Here is a 23502-nt window from a genome sequence, read left to right on the forward strand (position 1 = left end):
GGAACTGGTGCTGAATTGCCAGTACTGCATCTACTAAACTGAGTTAAACTTCGCTGAGATTATGAGGGAAGAATTTGACCCAAATTACTGATGACTGGTGGTAGTCTGACTCTTCCATAACAAGGAGTGTTCTGATAGTTAAGTGAACATCAAAGCCTCTAGGAAACTATGGAAAATTTTGTCCCAAGCTCTGGACACTTTAACTTGCAGCTCTTGTGGAAAGTGTGTATGAAATTATTTTGTGACTACCATTTTTCATTGTTAGTTGCATCAGAAACGCTGGGCTGCTCTGCAGATTTATTTCATGAATCACTGTAAACTCAGCTTCCAATTTGTCCCTTTATTTCTTGATTTCCAAAATGCTGTGTATCTCCTGGTGCTGGAAGAATATAAATTGTCTAGCAATAAATTTAAAAAAATACACTTCTTGGTGCCAGCCCACACCAGTCTTGTGAGTGTCCTCAGATTTGCAGCCATAATGGCCAAGTACTACATGATTCCCCTGCACGATATATAATAATTCCTCCCTCTTCTTCCCCTTCCCCTCTTATTTGTTCAGTCTTCAGCTTCTTGTGAGGTTCTAAATCCACGAGGTGTCTACAGAATTCTCCTGTTAAAACAGAGGAGATAAGACCCAATATTTCCAGTATAAAATAGTAATTTCTTCCTTCCCCCTAAACACTCTCTCCAGTGGTGGATTAATGATTTTGCCGCCCCTAGGCCCAGAAATAAGTGCCGCCCCCCATCCTCCCAGCTCACCTGCGCTCCACCTCCGCCTCCTCCCCTGAGCGCGCCGCCAGCTCCTGCTTCTCCCCGCTCCCTGCCAGAGCTTGTGCGCGAAACAGCTTCGCAAAGGAGGCGGGGAAATGGGGGAATGCAGTGCACTCAGGAGAGGAGGCGTGGCTAGGGCAGGGATTTGGGGAAGGGGACCAATAGGGGCAGGGAGGGGGCGGGGAATGGGGGCGGAGAAGGGGTGGAGTTGGGGTGGGGTCAGGGGTGGAGGGCGTGAACCGGCACCAGGGGAAGCAGCCTCTGGCTGCTATTATAAATTTGCCACCCCTGCAGATTTGTCGGCCTAGGCATTAATACGCTGCTGACTCTCTCCCAGCACTCAGGTCTTTCTTTATACATGGTAAAGAAATCAAACAAAAAGGCACAAACATATTTTTATCTTTCCATGTCACCTTTATAATTAAATGGTTTCAGGGAGATCATGTTTTTGGCCTCTGCTTTACTGAGCACATAAAGATCCTTTGTTTCCCATCAGGAAACCCAGACATAGGAGCAGCAGGCTCAAGGTAGCAGCTATTGCTCATTTCATATGTAAATCTCTGGGAACAAATGACTTTGCTGTTAATCAATCATCAGAGCTGAATTTGCTGGGAAACATCTACAATTCAAGGACTAGAAACACTAGCTTCATTATATATTAAAAACCAATGGCTAGAAGCTAAAGCCAGACAAATTCAAATTGGAAATAAGATGCAAATTTTTAACAGTCAGGGGGATTAACAATTGGAACAAACTGTCAAGGAAAGTGGTGGATTCTCTATCTCTTTAAGTCTTCACATCAACACTGGATGCCTTTCTGAAAATGATATTTTAGTCACACCTAAGTTATTGGGCTCAATACAGGGGTACCTGGGCGAAATTTAAGGGCCTATGATACACAGGAGGTCAGACTAGATGATGTAATTGTCCTTCTGGGCTTAAAACCTATGCATATTTTTAAAGTTACATTAAGATTAAAGAGACTTGAAGAATACCATCTAGGAAGTTCCTTTTTTACCTAAAAGGAAGCTCTCTAAGCCTTGGGACAATGTGATTGGAAATCAGTGGGCAAGTTCCCAGCCACTCCAACTGTTTTGTTCTGAAGTCACAAAGTCAATTTCTTTCTTTGCCTGGTCACCAACTCAGATAAGGCAGTCAAGTGCACACACGCAGGTAGCTTTGAAGTCTACTTTTCACCCTGAAGTGAGCACACAAAGAACAACTTGCTAGAGGTGGAGGTAATTTAGTGAAGCCCTACTGCTTCCTAGGACATTGTGATCATGACAGATTCTGGTGTCAGCTTGCTTTACTACCAAAAGCCAGTGAAACTGCAGTGATGCTGTGCTTAGTGTAATATTTCTGTACGGGCCTATGCAAACTTGCATTTGTCCATTCTCCAGCCACTTGATGCTTTCAGCTTGTCCTCAGACTGTGGGCTTGATTGTGAGCCCAGCTGCATGACTGTGCAGGGGAGTAAGGGGGTATAAAGAGCCCCCTTATTCCTCGGTGTGGGATACCCACAGTCCCAGTCCCTGCTACTGGGCTGCTACTCCCTCTTCTGCACTGTTGCGGAGCGGGAACATGAACAGAGCCTTGGCTGCACAGATCTGACTGCACTATCTGGCACTGCAGAATCATCACAGAGCTCCACCAGGAAAAGGGCTGATGCATCCTGCTTCCCAGATCCCTGAGCTCCCCCTGGGCCACACAGGTACATGGTGTCCTTTACTCAGGGTGGACTGTAAGGTGCTGAACCAGCCCTGGGTTTGGATCCTTACCATCTGAGTCACAATATTGCTCTTCCACAGGGCTATCTAGTATAGTATACTATATATAGTATAGTATAGTATACTCTCTCTCTCTCTCTATATATATATAGAGTATACTATATCTAGTATCTAGTAGTTATCACCGGGAATTAGACTTGGCAAAATACTTCAAATTGTTAGCATAGCTATACCTCAGTTAGTGAAGAGACAAACCTGAGTCCTGGTGGACCCTTTTCAAAGGAGTTCCTATGAATATTTAAGGACCGAGGGCCAAAATCTTCCATGATCGTTCAAGTAGATTACCAGTCGGGGATCTTCGCAGTATATGATCTACTTTGCTTTCTAGATGACTGCAGAATATAGCACTAAGTCCAGTGGTAGCCCCCATAACCTGTTCCACGTTTTTGGCCGTGGAGATACAAGGATAGAACTGAGTCCTCAACAATTAGCTGTGCTGGAAGATTCTAAAGACTCTGTTTTCCATGAGTTGAGAAAACAGTTTTTACTGACCTCTGAGCTGAATAAAGTCATGACCCATTTCAGACTTGAGTGTACAACAGAAGCAGTCTTGGCCCCTTCCCTTCCCTCCTTCTCATCTCCCTCCTTCCCCACAATTAGCATGCAAGCTGGAGAATTTCTACTGTATCTAGTTTATTAAAAAAACCACCCCATAGTTTTACCATAGTAACTATGTTATTGTGAAGAGCTGGTGTTCACAGGAGCAATTAAGGATAGCACAAGACTCAAACATTCAACTGAAACCTATTCAGCTTCCCCATTGGTCCTGGGTATTTTTAATGGGTTGATTTGGGTCCAAATTAAAGTGAAATCAAGAATGCTGAGTACAAAGAAAATTCAGCACCCCTTTGAGATAGAGAACTCATCAGGCCTTGCTCCTGTAAAACCCATCTGTGATACACAGCAGGGTATGTACAATTGTTACACTGTGGTGAATGGAAGCTACAACTTAAGGCAAGTAAGGTTAAGAACTAAAGCGTAGGCCTTCTCAGTGAGTAGCAGCAGGACTCAGATGAGAAACTCTATGGAAAAAGGACTGTACCTTCCTATGTGTTTGTATAGGGCCTACCAAAATGAGGCCCTAATTGAATCCTCTGGTCACAACTGTAAGCAAAATAACCAATAGTAATAACTAATAATTGAAGTCAACAGACTGGAATAGGACCTTTAACGATGAGAAAATGGTCCATTGACTTCAGGGCTGAATGTGTCCCTTTGGCTTTAACTGTTCTCACAGTTACTAACCTAAGTATGACTGGCTCAAATACTCCATACTCCATCTATTTCTACGCTTTAATGGAGTTATACTTGTTTATCCCAGGAGCGGAATTTGGCCCAATGGAGTTTCATTCACAGCCACTACAATCTAGATATCATCTTTCACTGTGAACTTTATAGAGTTTAAAAAAAAAAAAGTTATAAATCAGGGATAGCTTTTTCCATGAGACAGCTGATGATCCCATGCTTTAAAGCTGTCAAATTTCTTTAACATTCAGAATTCTTTCAGACCGTTGTGCTCTTTGCACGTTTGAGGGCAACATGATATGAGAGTCATTGCTGGGAAAGTTCTCAAATATCATCTCTATTCTAAAGTAAACAAGCAATTCACATAGGACTAGATCTCTATCCTCTTTTTACTCAAGTTGCTATAGGAAAACTTAATTCAAAATAAGATATTGACTCAAAAAAGGTTTCAAAATGCATTTGATATGGATCTGAATAGTTAGGGAGTTTCTTATATGGCAGTTTTTATATATATGGTCTCTGTGTATTAGGGCTAAACCAGGGCTCTCATTAAATACAGTCATACAGCTAAAATGTGATTTGTGCCCTCTCCCACAAGCCCTGCTCTTGCGGGATGTCCCAGTGAATTCAATGGAACAGTTCCCTTGTGTATGGATTACTTGTGAAGTTTGCAAGACCAGTCTGTCAGAGCATGATCCAGCTCCCATTGTCACCAGTGGAAGATTTCCATTGTTGGACCAAGCCCTGATTTGGTAGGTGTGATATTATAGGTAAACCATGGCAAATATTTAAAGGAACAAGGTTGGAAAGAGGCAGATGTTTATATTTGTGAAAATAAAATGATGCAAGAATCCAGGCATATACACGGCTTTTCCATTGTTAACCAATATTACAATTACGTTAAAATGACGGTAGTTCTGCCTATGTGCTATGTAAATAATTATTTTATTTAAGCTTAATAGGAGATGGACTACCAAATTTATCTTTGGATTTCTTAGCCTTTTGTGGACTAAAATTGGACTTGAAACATTATTTTCCCAAGCGTACTTGCACTCTGTAATTGTGAGAATTTCATAAATTCACAGATTTTAAAGGCCAGAAGAGACTATTATGACCGTCAAGTCAGACATCTTGCAGAACACAAGCCATAGAATTTCATGCAGTGCTTCTGGCACAAAGCCCAATAGCTTGAGGTTGAACTAGGGCACTTCAATCCTCTACAGGAGCCAAGATCTATTCATATAGTTTTATTTCCACCAGCATGTTGTCAAAATCAAACTGTTTTGTCTTTCAGACCTTTTTGGGAAACATTTGTAAACAAGACTTTATGAAGAGCTTGCTTCTCCTCTCATACCATCCTAGTGAGACTTTGCCCATAGTTAATATCTATTTTAAATTAATCATTTACTATATAAAATCCACCATAGCAACAATGTGCGTTGGGCTCCAAACTCTGGAATAGCAACTCTAAATGGTTACTTTAATAGTAATACCTAGCACTTTTTGCCTCCTAAGTGCATTACCAGCTTGTACATAATTAAGCTTCACATCTCCCCGGTGAGGTTGTGGTGTTACTACATTTCAGTCTCGGAAACGGAGACAAAGAGAGGTAAAGTGACTTCCCCAAATGGAAGTCTGGAGTATAGGGCACTGGACTGGAAGTTTGAAGACCTGAGTTGTATTCTTGGCTCTGCTACTGACCTCCTGTGACCTTGGGTGAGTCACTTAATCCATCTTTGTGCTTCTGTCTCCCCATCTATAAAACGAAGATGATATTTACCCTCCTTTGTAAAGTGCTTTGACACCTACAAATGGAAAATACTGTATAAGAGCCTTCCAGGGCAAGGATTGTCTCTATCCTATAGGTATGTCTGCACTGCAAAAACAAACAACTCAGCAGCAGTGAGTCTTAGAGTCTACAGACTGGGGGTTGTGCTATGGTGCTGATAACAGCCTTGTAGCTGTTCCAACTCAGGCAAAGTGGAGTGGGCTTCAGAGCCCATGCCCGAGCCTGAGCTGGAACATCCCACATGGCTATTTTTAGCGCTGTGGCATGAGCCGAGTCGGTAGACCTGGGCTCTCAGAGACTCACTGCTGCTGGGGTTTTTTGAAGTGTAGACATACCCTATGTTGCTACAGCACCCAGCACAATAGAGCCTCAATGCTGATCAGGGCCTTTAGGCATTACCAGAACATAAATATTTATTACTGATAAAGTATTTTTATTTAATGTAAAAGTTGGAATAGACCCTAGGAATTCCTGGCGCTCAATCCCCCTTAGAGGCCATTACACCTTTTCTTACCTTTGATGAGTGAGGAAATGATCTGATCTGCTATTTGACATTGTGACAGGGGTACCTATCCCACACTGGTTCCGCAGGTGTTAATCACACTTTGTGGGCTGAAGAAGCCACGCCCCCTCACCCTTGCTGGGCATGCTCAGATTGGAACCAGAGTATAAAAAAGGAGTAGCTCGGCTCAGTCTGGGCTGATCTGCCAGGAAGGAGACCAGATGTGTATTGCAGGCTCCTACTGGGAAGCTGCGAGCCCAGAGCCACAGGGGCCAGCCGTGCTGAGACCCAGGTGGACACCCAGCTGACCGCCAAGGCCGTGAGATTGCTGTCACTGGAAGTCAGGGTAGGAAGCAACTCAGGGATTGGGACTGTAGCAACAAGCAACTGAGACTGATCACAAAAGTACTGGCTCCTCTGGGCCCTGCTTTGGGACCTGGTGCAGAAGGTTGGGGCCAGGTCCCTCTACTCTGGCTATACCACTGGGCAGGCTTTACTGTCAAAGGACAGTTTTATAGACTTTTGCCACTGGGCTGTGCTGCCCTGAGCAGAAGGGCTGCCATGTTGACATGAGGTACTAGACCACTTGACCCTCAAATCCCCATTTTTGTCCCCCCTCCCATGACCCAACACCCTGTGACAGGGTGTACCCTACCCTGTGACAGCGTGTACCTACCCCGTGACAGATATGTTTTGCATTTAAAAAGTGAAAGCTATAGTAAAACATTCAGAAAAATCATTTCACTCTAGCTCCCGTTGCTACATCGGTGGGGGGGCGGCAGTAAGTGCCCATTCTGTAAAACTCACTAAACTTCTATTCCAATTTATAAAAAGTTTGTGGAACATTTCACTTGAAACAAAACATTTCCCTCTAGGCTTATGTGTGTGGGAGGTGTGGTATCACCATACAGGACAACTGCCTCTGTATTTCCCCTCAGTGGTTCAGCTAGGACACCCACGTTTAGGCTTCCAACTCCGCAGCTGTTGCCTCTTGTGGGTGGAGACCCATGTCTCTCTCCCTTCTGACCAGGGCATGGCCGAGCTGCAAAGCTCCCTATCTTCACTGTGCATTTCCCAGCCAAGTCAGTGTGCCTAAACAGACCTCCTTATTGCTTCTTCAGAGACTGATAGGAGTGATTGCTACAGATATAAATTCCTACACAGTTCTTTCTACTTTATTCTTAAGGTAAAAAGCATTACAGAGGAAAACATACTAAAACCAATAAAAGAACCTGCATGCATGCTAATGAGCATACCAGAGTTCACCCTAAGATGGATTCTGGCAGGCCCAGTCCTTCCAACCCTCCCCTAAGGCCTTCTGTGGGGCAGGGGTCCTGTCCAGTTCCTGAATCAGGAAGAAGGCCATGAGCCTGTTTAAACTCGAGCTATTATTCAAAAGTCTCTGCTTTGTCTTCTGGACTCTGGAGAATCCAGTCTGAACTAGGCTTTGTCTACACTGGACTTTCGTCAGTAAAACTTTTGTTGTTCAAGGGTGTGAAAACCACCCCTCCCCATGATAAAAATTTTACCGACAAAAAGCGACAGCGTGAACAGTACTTTGTCAGTGGGAGAGCTCTCCTGCCGACAAAGCTACTGCCGCTCATGGGGGTGGAAGTTTTTTTGTCGGCGGTAGAGCTCTCTCTGCCGACAAACAGCGGCTACGCTGCACTGCGCCTTTTAGCGGCATGGCTGTAGCAGCACCGCTGTGTCGCTGAAAGATGTGTAGTGTAGACATAGCTGTAGTGAATGTGTATCCCTCCAGGGCAGTGGCTTGAAAGGCTGATAATGGAGGATGTTCATGAGCATTCCTCCTCGCTACTAGAGAAGGGACAGACAATGCCACAAGAACACATACACAACTGCATGTTTAATGTCATGTACCCCAAAGTTATTAACCCTAATTCAACCGAGTTTATCTTAATCCCATAAGGTTTCTTCAGGATATTGTCAGTGTCACATGGGGGTTGGAGGACATATGGGATAGGGTTGCTGTATGCCTGTCCCTAGCTCCGAAACGGAGGAGGGGGCCCTGCTCTTGCCTGGTTTTGTGGTTATTCTTAGACTGTTCTAAATTTCTAATGGTCCGTTCCCTTGGGATTTGCTGGGGTTTATTAAAACCAGAAAGAGTGATAGATGAGTAGAGGTGATCCACGTCAATGCATGTAAACAACCCTGGGTGTTTGAGAGATTCAATGCGGGGCCCGCTCTCTCAGAGCCAACGTGCTGCTGTGATCACCTATGGGAATCTTTTCCATGAAGCAGCATCCGTGGGGCTCCAGCAGTGCTCACAGACACTCGGTGACCTGCACAGGGTTCTTTTCAAATGGCTGATGATTGGCTGAGAAGCTTCACTTTAGCAGATTCCTCCCGTCCTTGCCCAGTCCCAAAGCTTCTGCATCAAGGTGTTCCTGCCCAGATGGTTCCATTCTGTAGAATGCCAGAAAGAATGGACCAAGGAGTGACTTTAAACCCTAGGCTCACCTCCCCCCGTTGGAGACTTAATATCTGTTTAAATCAGGGACTATTAGTTCTTGTGCCAGCTGGTCTCAGCTGCTGCAGTATCACACAAGGAGAAGTGTCAGGATCCAAACTATCTAGGGCTTGGAGTTCCCTATTCTAGCTTTGGAACGACTGTTTAGTATAGCAAGAGGCATTAGAGACTAAAAGGGCTGATTTTCCCCCTACCATGGCTGTCAATGAAAAAACTCCCATTGTTTTCAGCAGGGTCAGGATCAGAGACAAAATCCAGATTGTAAGCAGAAAATTCAGCGTGTGTCACTTTTGTAAAGCTAACTTTCTTAAACATCTTTATCTGCCTATCTATATAAACACATTATTCCAAATAAATGTGACAGGATAATGACTCAGAGGATAGCTAAGCACAACTGTGTTTCTCCAGAGTGTACAACTCCAGTCTGATAATCTAATCCAAATCAGGGAGGTGGCCAGGAATTCCGTCAGATAGACACAATGTTTGGGTCTCCAATAGCAAAGGGCAGAAAAATAGCTCTAACATTAACATAGATTCCTCTGTTTATTTCTTTTACTCCCTCATAAAGAGATGCTCAGTGAATGAACTCGGACATGTTGTTCCCTTGTCTGGTCTTCTTCTGATTATGAAGACTCAAGGATGAAAGCCAAAACTCCCTGGAAGAGACTCTAAATGGCAATGAAAGACCAGACTAAACTGGTGACTTTACAGTGACTTAATAAATTCTCCTAGATACAAGATCAGATCCTCAACTGGTGTAAATTGGTGCCACGTCATTGACTTCAGGGGAACTTCAGAATGCCAACGCTAGCAACTTTACTGTGAGTCTTATGATATTCAGTGTTTTTCTTGAAGTTCCAGCTCCTGGAGTCAGGTGGTTGTGTGAGAAAATCTCATCTCATTTCTCTATCTCTCTTTCTTTCTATAAAGTTTCTCGCTCTCATAGTAGCAGAGAAGTTAGAAAACGTGACCTTAATGACTTAAGGCTCAAAAGCCAGTAGACAATGAAACAAAGCCCCAATTGGTCCAGTCTTAACTTCTGACACCAGAGGAAGCATAATCTCGTCCTTCTCCTCCATCTCCCAACTGGGGACACTGCACAGCAGCAAGGCAAGACCTCATCTAGTGCTCAAAAGACCACAGGGAAGGGGACCCAGCTACCATGCCCATTGCTACATCATGGCCCCAGTGAAGTGTGATCATCCCATCTGGGCCTTAAGTATCTTGTACAACATGGCAGAGGAGGTCTGTGGAAGAGCTAGGACTACAGTCTAGAACTTCTGGGTCCTACTCAAGTGCCAACCTTCCTTCCTCTGCATCACCCCCTTTAGCATGGGAAAGTGAAATTCTCCCCTATTGACTGGTATTGAAGCAAGCAGAAGTTCACCTGAACTAGTGAGCTCAATGATCTGAGCTTTATTAATCATCAGTAAACTCGGAGAAACAAAAGGCAGCGCCTGAAAGTGCCTGATAAGGCACCGTAGTATTGCACGGCTCTGAGGCGCGTGGCTCTTTCAGCAGAGTCAGCCAGCTGGCTGAGAGAAAGGTCAGAGTAATACTGTGGGAAATCATGTATCGCATGCGCTCAACAGCAGTTTGAGTCACTGCGCCTTCCTGCAGTCGCTGAAGCTGCTCAACTCCCTGAAATGAGAGGGCCAGAACTTGAGTTGGTGTAAGATAGTGTAGTTCCATTGACTTCAGTGCAGCTACCCTGATTTATGCCACCCGATGATCAGGTTCATGCAATTTGGGGGGCGGGGAGAAAGGGGGAAAACAATGCAAGTTTAACATGTTTGTGTGATGGATAGGCCAAGCCAGTGACGTTAGCAACTTATTTTAAGGCAGCCTTAAAGAAAGAATGTATGTAAAGTTCCATGGGAATGAGAGAGCAAGCACGCAAAACTAGCAGCTGCCTCCGCAATGGGGAGGAAGACGACTCTACATTTAAAAGGAGTGGTACACAGAATGACATCTCCCTTCAGTTTCACAGCTATGTACACGGCAGTGGCATTGCCTTTGCTAACTGTATGGACTACTGTGGATGTTACATTCTTTATAAGGTAGCCTCCATGGGTAGTTAATGGCAAGCATAGTATAGAGGTCAGGAAAGTTTTTGTTAAGATCAGACAGGCTACCGTAGATGGTGAATAAGGTGTTGGCTTTCACTAGCAACACTAAAGGTGTGCTGGGGTTGAAGCTAGGAGTATTGCAAGTCAGTATCGACAATTCTTCAGAGGCTTGGGCAAGAAATAAAACGTCAATGCACCAATCATTCTCTGCTTTGTTGTTCATCCAGAAAGGAAGCTAGACGTGTAATCAAACTTTGGAAAATGCATTGGAGTTGTTCCTGTTTTATACAGCATCCACTACAAATATAATTTATGGCTAGGAAAATCAGCCAATGTTTATTGGTGCTAATGCATTCTGCCCTGGCGAGATTAAACATTTCCTGCGCTCATGAATAAAGAGCTGGACTGTAATTAAACTCTCACTAGGCACTAGCTTTGGTTTAAGCTTGTTGGCAGTAAGGATTAATTTATATTTAAATAATATCGAATGACATTTATTAGGTTAAGACGTGATCTGATGCTGCGGGCCTTCATCTAACAGTCCTGAGATGTAAATGGCTGGGGATTCTAGGCTGGGTGCTCTGAACTCTGCATCTGCCTTTCCCTGTTGGTCTGAGAGAGACAAAGGTTACGTCTACACTAGAGACCTTACAGCGGCACAGCTGTACTGATGCAGCTACACTGCTGTAAAACCTTCTATGTAGCCACTCTATGCCAATAGGAGCAAGCTCTCCCATTGACGTAATTAAACCACCCCCAATGTCGGTGGGAGAGCATAGTGTAACTCGCGTCGCTCAGGGGTGCGGTGTTCGTTTTCCACACCCCTCAGTGACACAAGTTATACCGAGAAAAGTGCTAGTGTAGACATAGCCAAAGTTTGTTGAACTTCACTGAAGGCTGCAAGGCCCATCAGGCTAGCATAAGTCTGGACAGGGGATTTCCCCAATTTCAGCTATTGCAGTACCTACACCGGTACCTACTTTGGACTAGTAACGTTGCTATTTTCAGCAGTGCAGTTCATCCTGGATTCAAGCAAAGAGAAGCTCCACCAAGGCAAATAGCAGCTTTCCCTGTTGCCTCCACTAAGGGTTTACGTTGATGCAGCTACATGAATGCCTGGCTCCCTGTGGCTGGATATAGGGCAAAGCCCCACTCAAAGAGAGGCCTTATGTGAGTCTTTCCTTGGGGTGCATGTGGATTTTAAGGATGGGGAATGTAGGATTCTCTACCACCAAATCACATTTGTTTTATATGAAATGTGTTCTTAAATTATACACTCACCTAGAGTGCATATACAAATGCAACAGTTACAACGTAGCTCTGTAGACAATTGCTTCAAGTCATTTTCATACTATAGTCCAGAAAGTCTTTAGCAGGGCTAAAGGCAGGGCTGTCCCACGGTTTTATAGAAGTTAGTTCTGCACTATTAATTTGTAGTATTGCAACAGCAGCCTCACGCGAGTGGGATCACATTATGCTAGGTCAGGGGTGGCCAACCTGCGGCTCTTCAGAAGTTAATATGCGGCTCCTTGTATAGGCACCAACTCCGGGGCTGGAGCTACAGGTGCCAACTTTCCAGTGTGCCGTGGGGTGCTCACTGCTCAACCCCTGGCTCTGCCATGGGCCTTGCCCCCACTCTGCCCCTTCCCGCCCCCTCCCCTCAGCCTGCCGTGCCCTCGCTCCTCCCCCTCCTTGCCCCCCAGAACCTCTTGCACACCACGAAACAGCTGATCGGGAGGTGTGGAGAGGGAGGGGGAGATGCTGATTGGTGGGGCTGCCGGTGGGTGGGAGAGCTGATGGGGGGGCTGCTGATGTATTACTGTGGCTCTTTGGCAATGTACATTGGTAAATTCTGGCTCTTTCTCAGGCTGGCCACCCCTGTGCTAGGTGCTTTACAAACATTTCTGAAGACATGAGTCAGGCTGCTCTGGCCACTGTAGGTTGGGTAAGAAGGCCAGAATGATGTAGAGGGACCCTGCCTGTTGTGGGTATTGGGACAGCTGAGTGTAAGGGGATCCTAAAAGCCTTGGTGCTGGGTTGCAGAGAATTCCCTGGGGGTAGACACTGCAGAAGACCATCATAAGGCTGTCTCCCAAGGACCCACTTGCAAGTCCTAGGGTTGGGGGTGTGCTGGGGTGAGGCGGAGGGCAGAAACAGTGTGTCAGGGGTGAGGCCCCAGCATGCAGCATTGTGAAGATTCATGGCAGCACTGTGGCTGTATAACGTATCCCCCCCGGTGCTGCCTAAGTACACGGGATGGCTCTCCAGATGCTGGAGGAGACCAGCATAGCTTGCAGCCACCTTAGTCTCACCTCCCACGTGGCAGTGAGTTCTGTGTTGTGCCTCTTCTGTGAGAGTCTGTCCTGCACCTTTAGATCTTACGATCCAAGTAAACTAGTGACATAAATGCGTGTACCCTTCTCCCCTCACTTACACTTTTAATGTACATTTGCAATATTTTAGAGATACAGGAGTTGCCAACTATCCCCATTTGCTCCCAGCATAGCCATCATTAACTGATGGATAGTTTTGCTTAGGCACGATTGCAGAGAGATGTGTGGAAGAGAGATTTGAAAGAGCAGGGGTGTTTTAAACAGATCGGGGGAACAGTCCTTGCAGAAAAGGTATTGTGGAAGAACACACAGGGAAGCTTAGGTAGAAGCTGATAACTAGGTAGATAAGGCTTGTGAGACTGGCAGAGCAGAGGAGGTGGGGGAAAGTTGGGGAAGAAAGCTGCAGGAAGAGACAAGAGTGGACAAATAAGGAGGGGCAGCGTTGAATGACCTTAACTGTTCTGCAGTGTCACCAGGTGTTGTCAAACAGCTAGCGGTGAGATGATCCTCCATGTGCAAAGATATGTAATGTGACACCCTGGGGTGGGTCATTGGTGTTGGGGACTGTACCTCTGGATTTAAGAGGCCCAGATCAGTTAGTGTAAGGCAGTAGCAGACTCAGAAACCTCTCTGGGTTACAACTACTGTGGGGGAAGAGAACCCCACATTCTAAGCCCAGGCTACATATCATATGGGAAAGATGCATGAACATCCATAAGCCAGAATTTATCTGACTCAGCAAGTCACTTGAGCACTTCCCTCACATGAGTGATTCCATGGACTTCACTGGGATTGTTCACATGCTTTAAACGAGGGCTTGTCTATATGGCAAAATTGACTGGAACAACTATTCTGGATTAGCTCTCTGTGTGGATTGTTACTTTTGAAATGCATTAATTAGTTGGAATAAAAGCCACTCTTGCTCTCGAACAGAACATTTACATGGGCAGCTGCTCTGGACTATAGCTGTTCTGATCAATTTCCTTGTGCAGACAAGCCCCAAGTACCATCCCAAATTGGGGCCATTGTTTGTAAAATGCTTTGAGATCATTCAAGATGAAGGGCGCTATATGAATGTAAATAGTTCCTACCCACTGCAGCCAGGCATATCACTATATAGAACACCCATGCCTGTGGTGTCAGAAGCAGCAAGTATGTCCAAACATTACACAAGGACAGAACAGCAAGCACAATGGAGAAGCAAAAGCCTTGATTATAATGGCTGAAAGCAGTTCTGATGCCTCAGGTCCATTTTCAGAGCAATACACAGGGCATTAAATAGGCAATCCTATTAAAAATAATGTGAATTAAACCTATGCTTCTTCACGCACTGCACTCAAAATTCACTCAGTGATACATGCATCCAATATCATTGCAAAGGCAAATTATTATTGATGTGTAAGCAACACACAGACTATGGGAGACCAAGCTGGTGACATTTTATATTTTTAATAGGGTGGCAATTCATTGCTGAAGCAAGTGTAATTTGGTTAAGAATTCTGAAGCCCTAGCTACAAATTTAATCAGCTGATTAAAAAAATGGCACCAATATCAGTAACTTATGTAATTAAAATCTCTCTTAGCAACTAGTTGAAAAGCTTTTCTTACAGCAGAGAAAACTAACATCACAAAAGGTGAAAAAGAGGATGCCCAATAACGGTGAGATACAATCCTTAGGGCCTGATTCTGCAATCTCATTCGAGTTAGCGGGAGCTTGTGATGCTCAGCACTGTAGCACCTTGCAAAAATCTAGCCCCTAAGGTTCATCTGAAAGCTCTCCTTTGTGAAACATGAATGATACTGGCATGATGGTATCTGACAAGTGAATACCTTACACGAAGGCATTGATAGTGTCTCCATTGCTTCATAGCATTGATATAGCATCTCTATTGTTGGGGCCACTGAAGCCAGTGACAGAGAATCACCGGATGTTTGTAAGAATTTGATCTCACATTTGGAGCACTCATAGTTGCCAGCATATGTGTTGCTTGACCGTGCCTTAGTGACCAAGCAGCTTCTGCGGTTGCTGAATAGTGCAAGTTACTCTTGCCAAATCTGTCTGGCTATCTCTGCTGAATCTCTATCTTCCAGCTCTGCTTTTTTTGTTGATGTAATAGAATCAATACAAAACACTAAGCCCTGTCTGGTTTGGGTCCTTGTAGAGAAAGAAGGCATGTGTCCACAATGTAAACACAGGAGACGTGGATCTGGGTATCTGATCTTTCTTGGAGGATAGGGGCTGCATCCCTGTAGATCTTTAAGTGCTAATGGCAAAGTCTGCTATCAGCACTTTACTGTGGAACAACCATCAGTTGTTTTTAAAATCCCTTTTCCTCTAAATGATTTGTTTCTACTGTTAAAACAAACAATAAGGTTAATTTAGTTTACGGAGCTGCCTGAGCACTGGTTCCTACTAGTCACAGGCTCTGGAAGGAAAAAACTACGCTGCTGGAGCTCAGCGACAGCTGCTGGATAAGCATGCATAAGGCACTGTAATCCAGGGCATGGTTTAAAAGAGTGGGAGAATTGTGGAATTCTACCCTCTGGGATAAGGGAAGGCAGGAGGCCTGACACCTGAGGGGTGCACTCTGAGAGAGCAGGGAAGAAACAGAAGTGCAGCTAGCCCTGCCACCATGGTGGGGTTTTTAAAGGCAAAGTTGAAACATTTTGAAAAGGGACCCCCCCCCACTCCCCAATCTACACACCCTTTTTAAAAACCTGATTTTTTTAAAGGTCTTGAGCCACTTCAGCTGTTACTTCTCAGTGCCTTGGGAAAGCATGCCATTGATTTAGGTATCTAAATTTGGGGTTAGGGCCCAAGTACAGACACCCACATTTAAGATTTTGGGCTGCAAAATGGGGATCTCTCTGATTGGTGGCCTCCAGATATTGTCGGGAGGGTTAGTAGATTAATGATTATAAAACAGTTGGAAGATACAAATCCTGAATGTTGTTATTTTGCATTCAGAAAATTGCTTAAAAATTTGCACAGGCGTATATGAGAAAATCCTGACCATGTGCATTTAAATGCTGATTCCTTATATGTTTGAAATATATTTTCATATACTTCTTTTAACTCGGACACATGCTGCAGTTACCCCCAGTGACCCTATAAAATGTCATTCAATTTAAAGAGATTGATGGCTTTTCTTATCCTTAGGAACAAAAAGTGATGTTAATGCTAAATTATCTAGTATTCTAGCCCAAAGATGATTTGCAGATGAAAACATTAACAGTCTCCTAATTTTTAAAATGCACAATTCTAACCTAATTTAGTTTTTCAGTGCTCATATTTTAGGTAATCACAGCGGTAAGTGATAAAGCATGATTCAGAATTTTCAATATATATTACCTCTGCTAACGAGACAGGCATTTGCTAGGTAAGATGAATGCTTCTTAATTTACCAATATAAAGTAGATAAATAATAGTTTAGCCAATTAATCCTTTTCAAAGTAAGGGAGGAAGAGGCAGATTAACTTCTCTCCAACAGGCACAAATTTACCACATCCTGCAAATCAAGTTACATGCTCCTGCCCCAGAGAAGTCAATAGCAGTTTAGCCTAAGTTAACCGTGTATTGAAGTGTTTGCCTATATGGTCATTATTTTTCTCTCTTTCAGGAGCAAACCACGTGTTAAATACACACATAGTATTATGGGGCTAGTCTGGAAAGCCACTACAAGTTTCTCTGCAAGAATTCTTAAGTTGCCTTTTCTAAAAGGGATTTTAGGGCAAGGAAATCATATTTTTTTAAAAAATACCTTAGTGTTCTTGGCAGAGTATACATGCATATTTTTATGGCCAGTGCTTGGATGATCTAAGTTACATTTTAAGTGGAACGGATAGAGATTCTTGGACAACACAAAATGTTGTAATGGAGTTAGTCCTGTTAAAAGTACCTGGGTGTAGAAATGAGAAGAAACTTAGCAGCAGCTGCTAATTTTTAGTGCCCTAAATGGAGAAAAGGAGGCAGGCACCATTTAAAAAGTCACTCTTTGGATATTCACAAATACTTCCCTTTAACACTGAGGTTTTCCTCTGCTAGATTTTGGTCATCCCCTTTAGAATCATAGAAGATTAGGGTTCGAAGAGACCTAGTCCAGCCCCCTCTCAAAGCAGGACCAACCCCAACTAAATCCTCCCAGCCAGGGCTTTGTCAAACTAGGCCTTAAAAACCTCTAAGGATGGAGATTCCATCACCTCCCTAGGTAACCCATTCCAGTGTTTCACCACCCTCCTAGTGAAATAGTTTTTCCTAATATCCAACCTAGACCTCTCCCACTGCAACTTGAGACCATTGCTCCTTGTTCTGTCATCTGCCACCACTGAGAACAGCTGAGCTCCATCAAAAAGGATTGTGCTTCTCCAGTAGGCGACTTAAGTGGTTCTCTCAGTGTTTTTGAGATAGCACTTTTTAAAACAATGTACTAGCTTATTTACAAAAATGATGTTTAATCATAGAAATAACTGTTCTGTGCGTGCCAGAAAACTTCTGCATTTAGTGGCTGGCACACTTCAGGAAGAACTTATTATTTAGGCAAATTTCAAGTTTTTAGGCAAATGTACAATACATGAGTTAAGGCAGGGGATGCGCAGAGTACAATTAAGGAAGAACACAGAAAGCTAAGTCCCTTCTATCCCTGTTACGAGTAGAGCTACGGGGGAAATGGGTTCCCCATTTCATGAACATTTTTTAGGTTTCAAAAAAGTTTCCTGTTCCACACTGGGACAAAACCAAAATCTTTCCAAATCTGGTGCAAAAAATGAGTGAGAGAATCACCCCGCTCCCCCAATAGCCAATACCTAATGGTTAGGGCACTAACCCAGGTCTCCCATAACCTAGTTCTGAATCAGGCAGAGCAAGGATTTGAACTTGGGTGTCTACCACATCCCGAGTGTCCTAATCACCGAGCTAGTGTGCGGTGGGTCTCAGAGCTGAGGAACCTTCCTGACAAGTTTAACTGAAACTGATACGTTGGTCAAAACCAAAGCTTTTTAGTATAATCAGCATTTTCCTATAAAAGAAGTTTCACTGAAAAATTCCCCAACCAACTTCAATTGTGAGTACTTTTTTAACTGGATGTGGGATAAGCAAAACCAACATTCATATGCTAGTATGATACGGAATAGAACTTGGAATTACATAGCTAGTGCCTTCCGTAATCCAGGTATCCCAAAGGACTTTGTTGTAGTCAGATGGGGCAGTGCAGAGATTATAGAAGCAAATGTGTGGCAGCCATTGTGGGGTAGATTCCAAAGATGTGGCCAGTCAGTTTGCCCAACTGTGGTGTGATGCTGAAACACAACTTCCTATAACTGAAGAATCTGCTATACTGCAAAAAGGAGAGTCAGATTCCTGGGGACACAAAGGGGACATTAGCTGACCTAATGCCCCCTCCCCCCCCGCTGCAAAGGGGTCACCCTGGGTGGTATGGAGTCAGCTCCACACCTTCACACTGTGGAGATAAAAGGTCTGGCTTCTAGACCACCTCTGTGCAGCGGCTGCTGGAGTCCTCCGTGGGGGCTGTGGAAACAAAGCACTTCCTCTCTGCATGCTGATCCCTGGCCCTATAAACCCTAAAATGCAGAAGCAAACTGCATCACTTTGAAGACCTAATGGATGGTCCTGGGGTTCTGCCAGTTGGGGGCGGGAGCTGTAATTACCACACAATTCCACAGCAACTCCACTTCTGGAAACAGCACCCTGATGAGAGCTGTTTTATCAACACATTCTCTGGCTGCCCTGGCCACATCCCTTTCCCCACCCACTTTCTGACCCCTTCCTCCACTACCACTATAAGCAGAAACTTGGCTGCTTTGTGCTGCCTCAGTCTAGCATACTGGCATCAACCCTTCTAATGGGGGTCTTTACTCTGGTGGGGAATTGAATCCATGTGTCACGTATGTCCCTGCAAATTAGAGTGTTAAAGAGACACATCCCACTAGGCCTGTTACAAACATGACAGATTTCCTTCAATAGAAAAAGGAAGCAGCATGTACCTCCCATATTTAAACACTCAGTGTAATAAGAGAAACTCTACAGAAACCCAGTACTTTGTAACTGTCCAGATTTGCCTTGTTGGCAACTGTGACTAGGCAGCTATCAGAAACCTACTGTCCTACTTAGCCTCTCTGAAACAGCAAAGAAATACGTGGCTAGGACTTGCTGTAGCTGCCTGACACACATAGGAGAAAACAGACTCCCTGGTTGCACCACTCCTAGTGCCTTGGGCTTTTTGGTGTGTCAGCATTTGTCTGTTCTCGCTTAATCTAATTTGGTTTCTAAGGGGCTGCATGTTGAGTAAGTATTTCTGGCATGCGGTTCTAACACACACTGTGCATTGCAGCATTTCATTACCTTACAGGTTCACAGCATGTAGGAGTCAAGCTTTTTACTTTCAGCTGTAGACAGCTCAGATTATTCTTCCAACTGAATAACTAGCTCTCCTTGGATAAATCGAACAAACATGCCAACATACTATTTGCCCACAACAAAGAACTGCTTTATACCAGCTGCTTGGCACTAGGAAAAAAGTTGTATGCATCTCAGGGAAGGGGACATTCTACTTAAAACTTCCCCTTAGGAGAACTCTCCCTTAGTTACCTTCCCAAAGTTCAAGCAAGGATGTGTGTTTGGTAATACCTTGGAGCACACTTTCTTCCGGGGAGAAGGGATCACACGCGCACACTCGGTGAAGGAGTTCTTCTAAAGGGCCTAGTCAGGCAGCACAGTTCAACTGCAGGCTTTCACACAGAAAGCTTTTCTCTCCAATGCTGGTCATAAGCTTGCATGAGACAAGCTTTAACTTGAATATACCACAAACTAGAGAATAAACAAGCACTACTTAACCTACTGCAAAGCCAGCCCCCATCTAACCTGTCACGGAGTTCCTGTGGCTGCTTTGTATCTCCCTTTCTCCTAGTCAATCAGCCCTGTTCATCACCAGCTTTCCCCTCCGTCAGGAGCTCTCTCATCTCATTACCCCACAATCCATTCCACCTGCATGACACTTGAGCAAGGAGTTAACTCCTTCACTGCTGGAATCTGGAGGGGACTGTACTCAGGTGGCTCTAGTCACTAGCTGGGGATAGACAGTCAGCCACACCCAGGGTAGGGTTCTGTCCCTCTCTTCGGGGCTCTGTTTATTGTCTTCACAAAGAAAGAAAAGTGCACAACAAGAAACACAAACAGTCTCACTAGGGGTTCACACTGGGTAGGGACCTTTCTGAAACCAGAGGCTTCACAGGAAGGGGGTGGGCAGGTGCCTGGCAGGCTCCTGCTCTGGTTACCAGAGAGTATCCTCTCTCCTGGTTTTCCCCTCCCTTCAGGGGAGCTGAGTTCATCTTTCTATTGTCCAGGTGAGAGTGTGGGCCAATCATGAAGGGCTGATCATCTATGTCAGCTGATTCGCAGCACCTGTCTGCTGGGCTGCTCTCTGGGGCAGGGTGCTGCTCCCTGTCTCCCTCCTTCCCCCAGATATCAAAGGGGCAGATTGCCCTGTCATAGGGACCAGCTTGCATGTTATTTCTTTGTGAACAATAACAGGGCTAAATTCACCCCTCCCAGTACAAAGCTTGAGTGAACAGCTTAGGGTAGAGGTTAAGAGTCAGGGTATGTCTACACTTAAAATGCTTCAGCATACAGCTGCAGCTGTGCCGCTGTAGCGTTTCAGTGTAGACACACACTACCGCAATGGGAGGGGTTCTCCTGTCACTGTAGGTGATCCACCGCCCAGAGGCCATGTCTACATGAGCAAGCTTACAGAGATACAGTTGTGCCGCTGTACTATCGCTCGTGTAGCCGCTCTATGCTGAAGGGAGAGAGCTCTCCCATTGACATAATAAAACCATCTCCATGAGCGGCGGTAGCTATGCCGGCAGGAGAGGCTCTCCCTCTGACATAAGGCTATGCACGCTACCACTTGTGCCAGTGAAACTTACAGCAGAACCTCAAAGATACGAACACCAGAGTTACAGACTGACTGGTCAACCGGACACCATGTGAAACCGGAAGTAACCAATCAAGCAGCAGTGAACAACAAAAGCAAATACTGTATTGTGCCTCTATTGCATCTTAAAGGTAGGCACATCTGGGCTGCCTGTCCCCACCCTTTTCCTTACCCCCACCCCTGTGCGTGGGGCATCCGCTTACAGCTAGGAGTTGAATATGCTGAGATTCGCAGGCAAAGCTGTGAGCCCCCGCTGCCAGCCCAAGGCAGCCAGAGCAGGAGCAGCACTGGGGTCTGTGCTGCTTTCCTGTAAGCAGTGGGTGCTGTATTCACCCCCCTCCCCTGGCCAGGAGTGGGGAGCGCTGTTTTCACAGACACCCCCCGCTGGGAGGGGGACCTGTTGTTTTCATCACCACCACCCTGGTCAAGAGGGGGACAAGCTTAGAAGCTGCCTAGCTGCCTCTGGAACCTGGCCCGGAGCGTGAACTGCTGGAGCCGGAGCTGCGTTTTGTTCAGAGTTATGAACATTTCAGAGTTACGGATAACCTCCATTCTCGACATGTCCGTAACTCTGAAGTTCTACTGTATGTTGCTCAGGGGTGTTTTTTTCACACCCCTGAGTGACAGAAGTTTTGCTGACATAAGTGGTAGTGTAGACATGGCCTCAGAGGCAGTGGCTAAGTTGACAGAAGAATTCTTCCATCAACCTAGCACTGTCTACACCATGGGGTAGGTTGACATAGCTACATCTCTCAGGGTGTAGATTTGTCACACCCCTGACTGGTGTAGCTAGGCTGATGTAAATTCCCAGTGTCGACCAGTCGTCAGTGACCCACATGCAACAACTCACGGACAGGCCACGGGGCTGTATTGCAGCTCAGCCATGGAATTTATTCTAGCACGCGTGCAAAGTCTATATCCAAACAATACAAAAACTAATGAAATCCAAACAATTTCTTCATGTTGATTTTTTACATTTTATTTGAAAGCAGCACACTCTCAGACAAAATGCATATAACAGTACTTAGTGGCAGAGGAAAGAGAGTCCATTAAATAGATGAGGGGAAAAGTTGTATATAAAACTACAAAATATCTATGTGCTGGGGTAGTTTTCCAGCAGTTAACCCCAGTGCACAATGAATGAGCATGTAGGGAAGAAATCCCTCACAGAGAGATCATTAAGCTCATATACAATATACACAGTAAGGGCCATAGTTGAGATTATACTAGAGGGTGCTTGGGCCTACACAGGAGTCTGTTGCTTGTTGAACATAATTTCATACCTGTTCTGCACAGATACAGAAGTCCTGAACCAGCAATACTGTGGGGCTGAGATACAGCACATTAATGACTGAATTGTGGAATTTGTGAACTAGTTTATTCCAGAATGAGGGTTTTGTTGAGTGCTTTCTGCTTCATTTTTTCCATGTGTCCTTGCAGCCTCTCTCTGAGTTTGCTATTCTGGGATTGCAAATACCAATCCAGATGGTCTCTCGGGTCTCTGCAGGAGATGGTGAAAGTAATTTATATTTATAACAAGGTAAACTGTTACATAAAGGTGACAAAACCAAAGAGAGCCATTCAACTCAATGTGTCATATTCACTCTTTTTTTAAGGGCAGGAAATAACTTTAGTAAGGCCTATATAAGTACTGTTCTACGTGAGTATATACAGTATTGAAAAGGGTAACAAGAACTGTGAAGGAGGCATTCCTTCTGAGCTCAGCTAATTGCTGACTGGGGAGCTAACTACTTACCTCACAGTATGAATGTATTAGGAGCAATTTCAAGAGAGTATTTAGAAAAATGTAAATGTTATAATCCAGTAAAACACACACACATATACAATAATGCTAACGAGCCTTCCACTGAGAATGCAAGGGACTTCCACTGGCATCGAAAGACACTGAATTGGGCCTTAACTGTTTTAACACAGTCTCGGTTTCCCCATCATAGAGCTCAAGCAAATAGGGAACTTTTCCCCAAAATCTGTTATGCAGGAAACGCTAAGCCAGTTTGTGTATTATGTATGTGTCTGTAAGCTGTATTACGGCCTACTGGCTGTAGCAGCAGCCACTGTCTTCTGTGACCTCTCCCTCAACATGGGGATTGTGACCTGTGGATTTATGCAGTTCCCAGACCCATTGGCCAGGCTCTACCATTCCCAGGCCTGTCCTCAGTCCTCTGTATAGCAATGTGGACAAAGCAACTGTGGGCAACTCAGCATTGGGATGAGAATCACAATTTTTCATACTTATTCTGGTTGTTTCGGCCATCAAACCACAAGGTTCTCTGTAGCCAAGACACAGAGCCTGTATCCTTGCACAATAAAGTACCCCGAGAATAAATTCAAACTCCACATCTTGGCAGCTCCATGGAGAAGCAGTTTCATAGAGTTTAAAGTCAGAAGGGGCCATCAGATTATCTAGTCTGGCCTTCTTTATATTGCAAGCCATTAAATTTCACCCAGATACCCCTATGTTGAGCCCAGTGACTTTAGGGAGACCAAAGCATTTCAGTCCTCAGAAGACTAAGCTATTGTGTGCCACAGCAGAGAACATGAGAGA

The 23502-nt window shown here is 44.7% G+C and overlaps 1 protein-coding gene across 2 annotated transcripts in view; it reads right to left on the bottom strand.

Annotated features, from left to right (window-relative positions):
* Nucleotides 1-21938: 21938 nt before the first annotated feature.
* Nucleotides 21939-23502, bottom strand: part of CFAP221 (cilia and flagella associated protein 221) — a 36436-nt gene continuing 34872 nt past the window's right edge. For both annotated transcript variants that reach the window (XM_074966793.1, XM_074966792.1), the window contains one exon: nt 21939-22437. In XM_074966793.1, the coding sequence (XP_074822894.1) occupies nt 22314-22437 (124 nt within the window). In that variant the 3' untranslated portion in view covers nt 21939-22313. The remainder of the gene's footprint in view (nt 22438-23502) is intronic.

The sequence above is a fragment of the Natator depressus genome, chromosome 11 (assembly GCF_965152275.1).
Source record: "Natator depressus isolate rNatDep1 chromosome 11, rNatDep2.hap1, whole genome shotgun sequence".
NCBI classification, from domain to species: Eukaryota; Metazoa; Chordata; order Testudines; family Cheloniidae; genus Natator; species Natator depressus.